At 37.7% G+C, this 12041-nt stretch overlaps 1 protein-coding gene across 1 annotated transcript in view; it reads right to left on the bottom strand.

Moving 5' to 3' along the window:
• C3H1orf116 (chromosome 3 C1orf116 homolog) overlaps window positions 1–11092 on the bottom strand; it is a 37202-nt gene extending 26110 nt beyond the window's left edge. The window contains exon 1 of the mRNA XM_061185447.1: window positions 10879–11092. Coding sequence (XP_061041430.1) covers window positions 10879–11058 — 180 coding nt within the window. The 5' untranslated portion in view covers window positions 11059–11092. The remainder of the gene's footprint in view (window positions 1–10878) is intronic.
• Window positions 11093–12041: the final 949 nt, after the last annotated feature.

The following is a 12041-nucleotide window of genomic DNA, read 5'->3' as shown; positions in this document are numbered from 1 at the left end:
GAGTCACTTTGGCAGAAGGTGAACATAATTCAAAGTCTGTTCCTTAGTTTTGTAGGTTTAAAAAACTTGATTTGATTAGTTTATTCCATAATATTCAAGCTCTGGGAGAAGTAATTCAGTCTAATAAAATTCATATGAGAAAGATTTATCAATCCTAATACAAAGTATTTAAGTCATAGTAGAAGGAAGTTTGGAATTCTATAGTTGTAAAGTTATGTCCACAATTACGATGGATAATTTTGTGAAATGTCCCACATAATAAACTCTAAAAATGATTCTTACTCTATGATAAAGGACACATTTTCTTTTTCTATTTAATTCAACATAAATATCCAACAGGATTGAAGTGAACTGTGTAAGACATATTCATTGTTACTTGATAAAGTACTTCTTCCTTTAAAATAAATACTGACAAATTCTCACTATCCCCCCCCTCCATTGTTGATGGTAAAATTATTATTATTATTTAAAATAAATTTATTTTATTTATTTTTGGCTGTGTTAGGTCTTTGTTGCTGCACGCGGGCTTTCACTAGTTGCGGCGAGTGGGGGCCACTCCTCGTTGTAGTGTGCAGGCTTCTCTTATTGCAGAACACGGGCTCTAGGCGTGTGGGCTTCAGTAGTTGTGGTGCACAGGCTCAGTAGTTGTGGCTCGCAGGCTCTAGAGCACAGGCTCAGTAGCTGTGGTGCATGGGCTCAGCTGCTCTGCGGCATGTGGGATCTTCCCAGACCAGGACTTAAACCCGTGTCCCCTGCATTGGCAGGCGGATTCCTAACCACCGTGCCACCAGGGAAGCCCTAAAATTATTAAATCATTTGCTTCATACCTGATATTTCCATTTCCAACATTATATCTTTTTTTAAAACACATTTTATGGTAGTTTTTATTTGAATATCTTAAAAAAGGTGTTGCTGTGGACCTCCATTTCCAGTAATGTTGGCCTAGGCATTCAGACAAACCCTTCTTGCTGAAGCAGTGGAAAGCCAAAAATACAGTGAAGAATTTGAAGAACTGCCAGGCCTGTATCAGGATGAGGCTAGAAGTCGGGTGTGATGCAACCTACATTTGGGACCACTTTTATTCTGGAGACATTCCTCTATTCCAGGATGGGTGGCTGAGATGCTGAGGGATGCTTCTGATAGCTCCACAGAAGCAAGGGATCAGAGATTGGAGTCCAGGATCCACAAATGGTTGGGACCTAGTGAACCACACTCACTGCAGGTTAGGACTTCAAAGAGCTGTACCCCAGGAGTGAGCATGAACTCTCCCAGCACTGGGATGGGGACTAGCTCTGCTGGACTTACTAAGTTACGGTTATGTCTATATACTCTACTTTGTGAGCCAGTTAAGAGGCTATCAGGAATAATGTTGTCTATATTTTGTATTTAACCTCAGCATTGATTTTGAACTTGACTCCTGAGTAAGCTTCAATTCCAAATTAACAGCTTTCAGCCTACTGCAATTATTCAAGAGGGCCATCATTAGGGTTTTAGACCTGGCCAAGTCACTGTGACACCTACTCTAATTATTAACAGATTAATTAATGAAGCCCTTCAATTGAATACAGAGAAATGCCATCATAGTAAGATCAGAAAACTCTTCTTGTTATACAGAAGGAATTTTAGAAAGATAGAATGGCAGAGAAGCAGTTATGAGGAAGGCAGTTACTAAAGACAAAAGACTATTCTCAAAGCTGATTCCTCATGAATGCTTGATTTTTTATTAAACTCACACATATGGAAGTCATAAAAGTTTTAGTGAGTGTAGGAAAATATGTTCATGATACCCTGGCACTTGATTTCATCTGATAAATACCCTCAAAATCTATAAACACAATAGAGACAAAGACAATCCAAGTCAGAACAAATTTTTAAAACATAAAAGGTATTTGAGACGCTTTTCTATTCTTGAACCTCTCATTTTAGATTTAGAGATATAATAAGCATAGTATATACTACTCCCAATTATTGAAGCCCTACTTTGTAGCCTCTGCCTTATTACTAAATAAGCGTGTAAGCCATTCCTTTCCAAACACTAACTGGATGGTAAGAACAGAAAAAGAGAGAAAAAAAAAAAAAAGATAGAAAACCACATGCTTTTTTTTTTCCTAGGGAAGAAGTTCTTTTTGTAATTATTCATTTCATAACTAGCATTTGAAACAAAATTTTCAAGATGTCAGGGGCCTAATGACTTGTAGCTCTATTTTTCACTATGCAGGAGGTTACATCACAATACTCGACCATAATATCAAAGCATCCCTTTCTATTTGTGTTAGGTTTTTAAGGTAAATTTTACTTTGTAATATTCACCCCTTACTGGTCTGAGTTCTTTCCTTCAGAGCCTCAGAGAATAAATGTACTTCAGAGCCTCAGAGAATAAATGTACTTCATCGTTTACACAACACTTTCCCAGATTTGAAGTTAGCCGTCACATCAATCTGAGACCCCTTTTCTCTTCTACAGGTAATTGTCTACAGTTCCTTCAGATATCCCATTACAGCTGTCAAACTTTAGATTTTCATCATGTTTTACAAGTAAAACCCTCATCCAAACCAATGCAATGTGACTAAAGCAGGATACATTAATACTATTGCTTCCTTTTTTCTAGATCTTTTAACTATTAAAATGCAACTATTTCTGCAACCAAAGTCATATCACCCTGTTGGGATCAGAATAATAGTTAAGTACTATTGCTATTTCTTCGTCAATTCAACTATAAAGCCAGGTTTTACTCATGCTGGACTCACATAATGTGCTGTGTTAGAACTTAAGGGCAGGACTTCACATTTATGAGTATTCAATCTTAGAATTTTTCAGCCTGTTGAGATTTTTGAATTGTCATCTATTGTTATCTGTAACTTTAATAACTGTCTTTAAATAGTGGATGAAGACGGACTGCATGAGGCCAAGGATAAAGGACTGACATAAGCCATCAGAGGTCTCTGGAAGTTGACACTGATTCGTTTATATAACTGTGGTCATAGTTGTGGTTCTCAAATTTTTATTATCATCAAAATCATTTGGAGGGCTTGATAAACAGATTGTTGGTCTCATTTATTTCTGACTTCTGAGAATTTACATTTCTAAAAAGTTCCCAGGCAATGTGATGCACACACTTTGAGAAGCATTGCCTTATGGGTAGTTAATTGTTCAACAAACTACCACCACATACCCCAGGAGACTCCTTACAAACCTTTTAATATGATGTTTGGCTTGACTTATTCTAAGGTTGGATTTATGTTGACCCCCAAAGATACATTTTTGTCCTGATGCACAAATTGATCAGATTGCATTATGGTTCCACTTCCATAATTTTTATGCTTTCATTGAGAAGGAAAGGGTAAGTAGTTCAGTTTAGTTAGAGAGCCGAAACTCTGGCCAATTCTAACTCCAGTGCTGTTTCAAATAAATGTTTAAATGTTGATATTATCAAAGATTAAATAAATTCTCCCAGAGAGATATTGCAGTTTCCAAACAGATCTAAGTTCACACAGACCTCAGTCTATTATAAATGAAAGGGAACATTCAGCCTTTCCACTTTGACACTTTGTCAGCAACAGACATTGAATTACAACTTTCAGGAGCCGATTGCATACCAGCAAGTTTGGAGTCAAAGACGGGAAATTTCAAATGCCCTCTGGTGTTAAAAAGAAAAAACATTTTACTTTCTCTTATCCAAGTGGTTAAGACTCCACCTATAGAGTGAGATTTGGCAGATATTGGTACATAAGTCAAAGCAGTGATGATAAATATGTAACTTGACTGTAGCAGCTGTTCACTGGCCCTCTGCCCTCCCCAAAATATGCTCAGACAACAATATTTTCACTTCATTTATTCCTTCAAAACAAGTCAATTCATACAATATTTATGTATTTAAAATTATACACATCATAAAATCAATGCATCTTAATGACAATGGCAAAATCACATAAGAGTTGTACAAAATGAAAGTAGACATTTCCCAAGTAGCAGCAGTGCGTTAACTTTGAAAAAATGCTGGCAAATAGACAAAATATTTTTAAAACAAGAAAGCACTGTCCATCTTCATTAAGAAAAAATATTTCTTATGCCAAGTGAAACAGAACTTTGTTCTGTTTGTCCTTCCCTATACTTTTCAAGTCATATTTTAAAGCTCTAAATTTGACAGTTTTATGGGTTTCTTCTTGCTTCAAGAATTTCAACCTCTACTGCATTAATACAGGAAATATAGGACTATTGTCATTCTCTATTCCTTTTGACAAACTATATGTACTTATTCTGTATTTTAAACTTAATACTTTTTTAAAGGAAAAAAAGTTACTCTTTGCTAAGGAAATTATATTTCCTGTAAACAGCTTATGTGATGAATGGCACCAAGGTGAGCTGGAAAACTGACAAGAATTAGGTGCCCTGGTCCTTTTAAGTAACTTACAGGCTACAACTAACTACATATCCTATACCAGTATAGAGTCACGCTCATGTAATCTTAGTAGGAATTGTAAACCTTTCTTAGGTTAACCTGTTTGCCTACAACATAACTAAATCATATCTTCACTCTCCCTAAACTCTTAGACATAGATTTGTATTTTTAAAAACAAGTATAAAAAAGCATTATAGCAAAATCCTTGTAGTCATGGTTTTATACTGTACTGACAAGCCTTTCCATTACGGTCTTGCTACATTCTATGCCAAGAAATGGGGGAGAAAGGTTAAGGTGACACAAAGGCATAAGGCGTTGCTTGAAAAATTTTCTGAAAAGCATAATTCAAGACTAGGAATGCATTTGAGGATCTCTTCTGTTTATGTGGCACTTTATCTTCTTGCCCCTTTCTCCCTTTACTCTGAAACAGCATGGCAGGGTTACCAATCTCCTCTAAATTCTATCAACCAAGACCTAAAGCAGCACCCCACAATTCAATATCAATGTAATAATTTCTTCAAAGTCAAATACTCAAAGCACTGTAAACAAAATGCCAGCTAATTTCTGGAGAAGGAAAAAAAAGACCAAACCCTTTTCCACAATTAGGGAAGTTTTATAATCCTTTTAAGTTGGATGAAATGTGCTGAAATACCATAACTCTTAGTAAGAAAACATCTTTAGTTAATAAACTAGTTTATTCAAATCAAGTGTTTCACTTTACACTTAATGATGTTGCTTACACATGATGCTTTTAAGGCCTTTGACTCAAAAATCAGCTCAAAATCGTAAGTTTGCTTAGAAACAAATGAAGGGTTTTAAGAATCTAATCTTTTCAAAGTTGTAGTAGTCATCTTTGTGCTACAAGGACAAATTTGAATACTGTATTGTACAATGAATACAGAACAATCACATTATAGAAATAAGTAACACTTTGAATGCTAGGGCACAGAGCATGCTCCTAAGAGTTACTGAAATGGAGTTCTACTGTTACCAAAACACCAGAATGTTGTACCATTGGATACACTATTCACTGATGGTAACTGTTGATTAAGAAGAACTGATAGTTGGCAGTTCCAGAATTATATTTTAATGTCTTTGACAAGGTTCCCGGAGAGGGTTAACATGTAAACTTTTATTTCATATTTTTAAAGTGCTGTAAATAATAACAAATGTGTGTTCTCAATACATGAAAGAACATAAAAATCTTAATATATGAAAGTTTAGGAAGGCCACCTGACACATAAAGAAAAAAAAAATCACTCTGCTGCTAATCTTCTACACTCCCTATTCAATTTTTTCAAAAAAGACATAGAAAACTATGTTCAGTTAGGGCAACTTGCAACATTCATGTTTTAATGCCTACACAAGATAGAAAGAATAAGCTAGACATGCAAGTTAGGCACATTTACGGGCATGTATAGATAAATAATATGTTAATTCATTCCTGATTATGATTTTGCTGGAACTTGAACTTCATGGAATAATCAAGTGGTATGACTATATTAGTTTTTGCCAACAGGGTCAAGCTGACCAGCCCCCAAACCTTTCAAGGGTATCACTTGACTGTGCCCATTATTCACTCATGGGAAACAATTAAGAAATCAACCATGAACCACTAACAGAAGATGTACCATACTGATGTCTTCACATGGCTATCACATCACAAAATTCCCAGAGATATTAACTTCTGAAATCACTCTATCTATCTAGAAGTACATTCATTGCCCTACATCTAATCTTTAAATCCAAAGAAGAGTAAGAAAAAGAAGAATAAGGGAAAGGAGGAGTGGGGGATGGGAAAGCACAATCTTCATTCATTCTGCTACCAATGTAAACTATCCTCGTTTTAATTAAAAAAAAAAAAATCTTGTATGGCAGTCAAAAACTGAATGAAGAGGAAGAGGGGTTTCACTCTGCTCAAGAGCAAATTTAAGAAAAAGTTTCTTTTAATCTTGTTGCAAGATTTCAAAATTCTCAAGATTAGAATTTACAGACATTAATAAACTAATTTCAAGAGTATAAGAAGTGCAATTAAAAAAATCTAAGTTCTGTGAGGCTTACAAGCTTGAGTTCAGAGTTAGCACAAGTTTAGGTTTTTAAATCCTCAATAATTAAATGATCTGCAAATAGTGCTTCATCTTGAATTTCCCATGATCAGAACATTACTTAAAAGTCCTAGTGCTGAATTTCAGCAGCTGATTAATTTAAAAAGTCATTACTGAGAGCGATCTATCAGTGTCCAACTGAAGAATGCACAACCCAATTAACAGGTAAAACAGAATAAACTAAGAGCCCCTGAATAAATATTTGACTTGTTATAAAAGCATAAGCTTAAATATGCAAACAAAACCACTTAAAATAACAGGTTTCATTTTATAAAATATCAGGTTCTATTTCTTTCCATTTGTTAAATTGGAAATTTGTTAAATTAAAATCAAATGCATTGACTGAAAAATTATATATATATATATCACTTTGCTGTACACCTGAAACTAACACAACATCGTAAATCAACTATACTTCAATAAAAAATTTTAAAAAAATCAAATGTATTGATAGATAAAGGATACTCAATTTTAAAGCAACAGAAATTTATGCTGGGAAACATCAATATATGCCTACATTATAAATTACTCAGTAAATATCTGTTGCATGAATAGACTTCTCTAAAATTCCAGTAAGCAAGTATCAAGTTTGGCCCCTGAAATACTTAAGAAAGGAAGGCAAGGTTTATGAATAATGATGTATAAAGCTCAATTTGATGGGTGCTACCCAGTGGTATACTCTTAACCTACAGCTTTAAATTTAATATTTTCTGGGGGAAATAAGATACAAAATCCTTTTAGACCTGATGACAGACAGGTACAAAGAGATTTTCAATCATATTCATTTGTACACGTTATGATTGCCAAACATTAAGTTTCACAAACTCACAAGTGCTATTTTTAAGGCTTAGTTAAATAGAAAATTAAACACTTTTAAGTTACAGTGACCACAATAACTTATAATGCCTAAAAGACCTATTCACACAAAAGGTACTCAAGAAATGTCATCTAATGATTTCAAGCATATTTTGTAAATTGTTCCTTAAAGGTACATTTCTCCTAAATTGTTTAAATATTCCTTAATTTTATATGGCTATCTCTACCAAGTGAAAGTGCTAAAAGTAAATCTCAATTTTGAAACATTTGCCAAGAAGATATGCTAAAATATATATGTGCTTTAAAGTATACCATTGGGTTTTTTTTTTGGTCACGCCACGCGGCTTGCGGGACCTTAGTTCCCCAACCAAGGATTGAACTCGCGCCCTTGGCAATGAAAGCACGGAGTCCTAACCACTGGACCGCCAGGGAATTCCCATACCATTGGTTTTCTAAGTGAGATACTTAATAAAAAATGACACCAAGATAATAAAACTTTACAACATTAGGCCTCTTCACATTATGTAAGATAATGCATAACAAATTATAATTTAGCATCCCTGATCGTCAGAAGAATTAAGAAAAGAGGTAGGACACTTTTATCTGGAAGATCTCATAGTGAAGCTAAGTTTTAGAGGGTGTGCCTTGTGGATTAGCCCACCAAGCAAATGGCTACACATCTAATATCAGTAAGAAGCAGAATTCTGAGAAGGATGAATAAGGCAAAGATTTAAAAACTGTCATATTTTGTAAGTGAAACAAATTCATTCAATATTATTATCCCGATTACTTTAAAACTCTGCAAAAGTCAAGGTAAAAGATGGTGGATAAAACTGCTAATTTTCAGAGACATGAAATCATTTAAAAGAGCATTAGTGGTGGGATAAGGCTAGCATGAAAACAAATTCTGTTTAGGTAGCCAAAGATCTCATAAAAACCAAACCAAAGCACGTTATAATTTTAGATGAAAAGTTTTTTTAGGAGTCGGAGGAAGTGCTCTTAACAAAAAGCTGAGGAAATCAAATCCCTCCAGGCAAATCTTTAGGTAGAAAGGCAAAAACAGAGCATTCAAATTTCAAGGAACTTCAATTAAAAAAAATATCCTGCTTAATTTTAAAGTTTTATCCAATGCGACAAAGATGAATAAATGAGTTGCATTAAAACATGAGGCCAATGGTCTTTTAAAGCTTCAGTAATCTGCTCAGGCACCTCCTCCCTCATACATTCTACTTTTATAACACTAGAAATCCTTAACTGGGCACTATCAGTTCTTGTTGTTAGGTAACATTCTCAAGGAGTAGACTCAACCCTGTAAAAATTGCTTGTTATGTACTTATAACTGGTGAAGTACACATTTATAAAGTCTACCAAGTTGCAATATAAAATCAGTTTTGACAGTTCTGAGTATCTTCATTTGAGGAATCAATTCATAATTTAGAAACTATTAACTCAGTTTTTAAAAGGACTCAATTACCGGAGACACTGTGGTTTATGTCTGCTGGCCTCACCTGAGGCCTTTCCCATTACCCAAAATATGAAGTTGTTTTCTTCTACAAGTTAATGCTGCTGTGTGCTAGTTTATAATACTAAAACTCAATCTTCAGGTTAGTGTCAGTAGGTAGCAAGGACCACCTATTCTGTCACCCCAGCAGAGAGAGGGCATGTATCACCACTGTAGACACACATCTGTAAACTTGCACGCTAATTTTAATCTTAACAAGGAATTCAGTGTCTTAGTGGCTTTAGGTTAAAAGGATGGTTCAAGCATTGTATCATTTTGTTCTTTAGGGTTACGAATAGCTTATTGGAAAACCCAGAACCTTCTGGATCTGTGAGGTAGTAGGCTTCAATCCTCATTATGCATGGATCACACTTCTCCGAAGTTGGTATGGCCTGTCTCCTTGGCATGGTCCCTTGCTTCTGTGTGCCCAGTTAATCCCTTCTGACATACCATGCATCTCAGGGTGAAGCGGTTTACATCAGTAAATTGTCTCTTGCTTCTAGCTTCATCTGCTAATTCCAGTGCTTGCACAAGAACAATATCATCATTAGAGGAGAAAATGGTCAGAGGAGGGGTGTCTGGGTCGGGGAAGACACGCTGAAGCGGATCATAGTGGATGCCATCATAAATAAGCAGGACCCTTTTGGTATATCCTGCATCTTCCCCAAAACGATCAATTCGTACTGTCTGTGTATCCACCACACATATTTCGCATTGATAAAACTTAGACAAAATGGATATCTCAATAGCTCCACCCCAAGTATCACCCCTTTTGATCCAGTCACAGTACTCTTGATTTGTCTTGCCCAGTATTGCCTTGCTATAGAAGTCTGGATCACTTGCTACAATTTGTGCTATGAGGTGTCTCATCTCAGGGGCACAAGCTGGATTCAAGACTCCGCCTTCAACAACATAGTACACACTGGTAAAGAGGCAAGAGTTGTCTGCTGGGACCACCGCTCTGGTAAGCACAGGCAAAGTTTCCCTGATGTAACTAGGAGCACCATGTTTTGTAAATGCAGGTGACATTTTGGGCCTGGTTTGGTCTTCTTCAACAATCAGCATGTCTCCTGTCAAAAATAAAACAAATCCAGAACTGCAGAGAAAGTATAGATGAAATTGGGTGTTCACTAACCAAGCCTGTAAATTACAAACAGAAGGAGTTAAAGTATAAGCTGGGGTTACTAGGGAGAATACAGCTTTGCAAACATGTGACCAGTAACACTTTCTGTTCACTGGATCTTCATAAAGACGCAAATGGAACAAAGAGCAAAACACTTTAGGTTGCACCTCATTTAGTAAAGGGGCCTGAATTATACACCTTTATACTTGCTTAAAAAGATACATTTCAAGAACAAAATTTTCTTAAGCTTGCTGTCTGCAGTTTAAAAACACTTCCAAAAGGTGTTTGTCACAGACTCGGCCACTAGGGGGTTCTCTCCTTATGAAACTTACATACCTACCCTGTTCAGTGTTTACAGGATCCTTGATACAACAACGGAAAGCTTTTAATTACCATTATTGCTGTTCAAGTTTTAATACTGGACAGAAATAACTGCTGTTGTCTAGAACTTGAAAGGGCCTTTACTGGGTGTGTCAGAGCAAACTCTAAAATGAATACAACTGTCAAAGTAAGTATATATGAAGGTGATTGCAAAAATGAACCAGGAAAGCAAAAAAGTATCCTACATCCTTCAGACCTGCTGTCTTCTTTCAGTGATATAGGGGAAAAGAGCCATCAGGACAGAGAAAATAGGTCCCATTTTTAAAATACTTTTGCGGACGCAGAGGGAAACAAAATGAATGAGACGTTTTCAAGAGAGATCAGAAAGCGGATTGAGGAAAGGGTACTCCAAGCCTTTAGGCGTCTCACAGAGGCTGGGCCCTCCCTGCTAGACACTTGCCCTGGCCTCCGTCAGAGTTCTCTGTTCTTTAATCTTTCCTATCCTGTTCCTCCAAGCCCCCAGCTGACCCACACCACCTCGCCCTGTTTGTTCTCCCTTATGCCCCTCTCCGACCTCTCAGGACTAGCCTTGGCCTAGCCTCGATTCCCTTACCTGACTGAATGGGCAAATCCCCCAGAATGGTATCCCCGTTGCTGAGGTCCAGGCACTCGGGCGGGTATCCGACGAGGATTCGCTGACAGCCGGGGACGATCCCGGTGACTGCGGCAATTTGGCCCTGGAGTTCCCGCATCCGGGTCCGGCTGGACAACCCCTGCAAAACATGGGTGCCATCCTTGGCCTTGCAGCGGAGCCGCCACATCGTGTCGGTCCGGCCGCCCACAGGCCTGACACCCGTGGGGCCAGCTTTGGTCCCGGCAGCAGGCTGGCAGACGCTGCCGTGGTGAGAAGCCGGCGGGTGGACGCCAAAATAGCCACCCTTTGCCGGTCCAAACATCGCGAGATGTCGCTGGTTGTTACAGTTCTCGCGGTACTCTGCGGCTTCTGTTTTAGCACACTCTTAAAGTGATACCTGATTCTCACCATCTCCCCCTTCAGGAGGCAAAGGATGAAGATTTATCCGTATTCCTAATGTACGACTGGTCTTGCTACCTGTAGAGCGAGTGAGGTACCCTCCGCGTCGGAAGCATATATGCTTAAGGGAAGAGAGCGGCGGAAGGAGTTCCTGAATCGAATACAGTGGAATGTAACCTTGCAATTAAGTCGGAAATTATTAAATTGGGGCTTCCAAACTACACCAGGAGAAACAGAATCATAGTTCGGAATGCAAACGAATGCCAAGAATGGTCTGTGACTCAAATGACCAGTTAAAGACAAATACTCGTGGCTAGACTCATGGCTGCAGCAAACATTGACTCATTGAGGTTAAGGGGGCCGGAAGACTGGCCTTTCCACCTCCATGAGACTGTAACTTGAAAACGTCCATTTGCCACATCAGAAAACGCAATATGAGGTCAGCATCTGGTCTGAGGGCAATTGCTACATTCAGGAGGTGGTGGCAGTATAAGGAGGAGGAATGAAGAAGGCCAACACGTGTCATCCAGATTCCAGTTCAGGACCTAGGTATACAAATACCAAGACGACTCCATTCCTGCCTTCAAAATGGCAAATTACTCACGTAATCGAGAGAGAGGGTGGGGTGTAAAGGACACATAACCACTGAATTTCATAGCAACGTGATGATGCTAGATTATGTGACCCTTTTCAACCCTGTATCCCTAGAACAAAGGACTGTGCCTCGCAAATATGTGCTCAGT

The sequence above is a fragment of the Eubalaena glacialis genome, chromosome 3 (genome assembly GCF_028564815.1).
Source record: "Eubalaena glacialis isolate mEubGla1 chromosome 3, mEubGla1.1.hap2.+ XY, whole genome shotgun sequence".
NCBI classification, from domain to species: domain Eukaryota; kingdom Metazoa; phylum Chordata; class Mammalia; order Artiodactyla; family Balaenidae; genus Eubalaena; species Eubalaena glacialis.
This window is presented reverse-complemented; position numbering and strand designations above follow the sequence as displayed.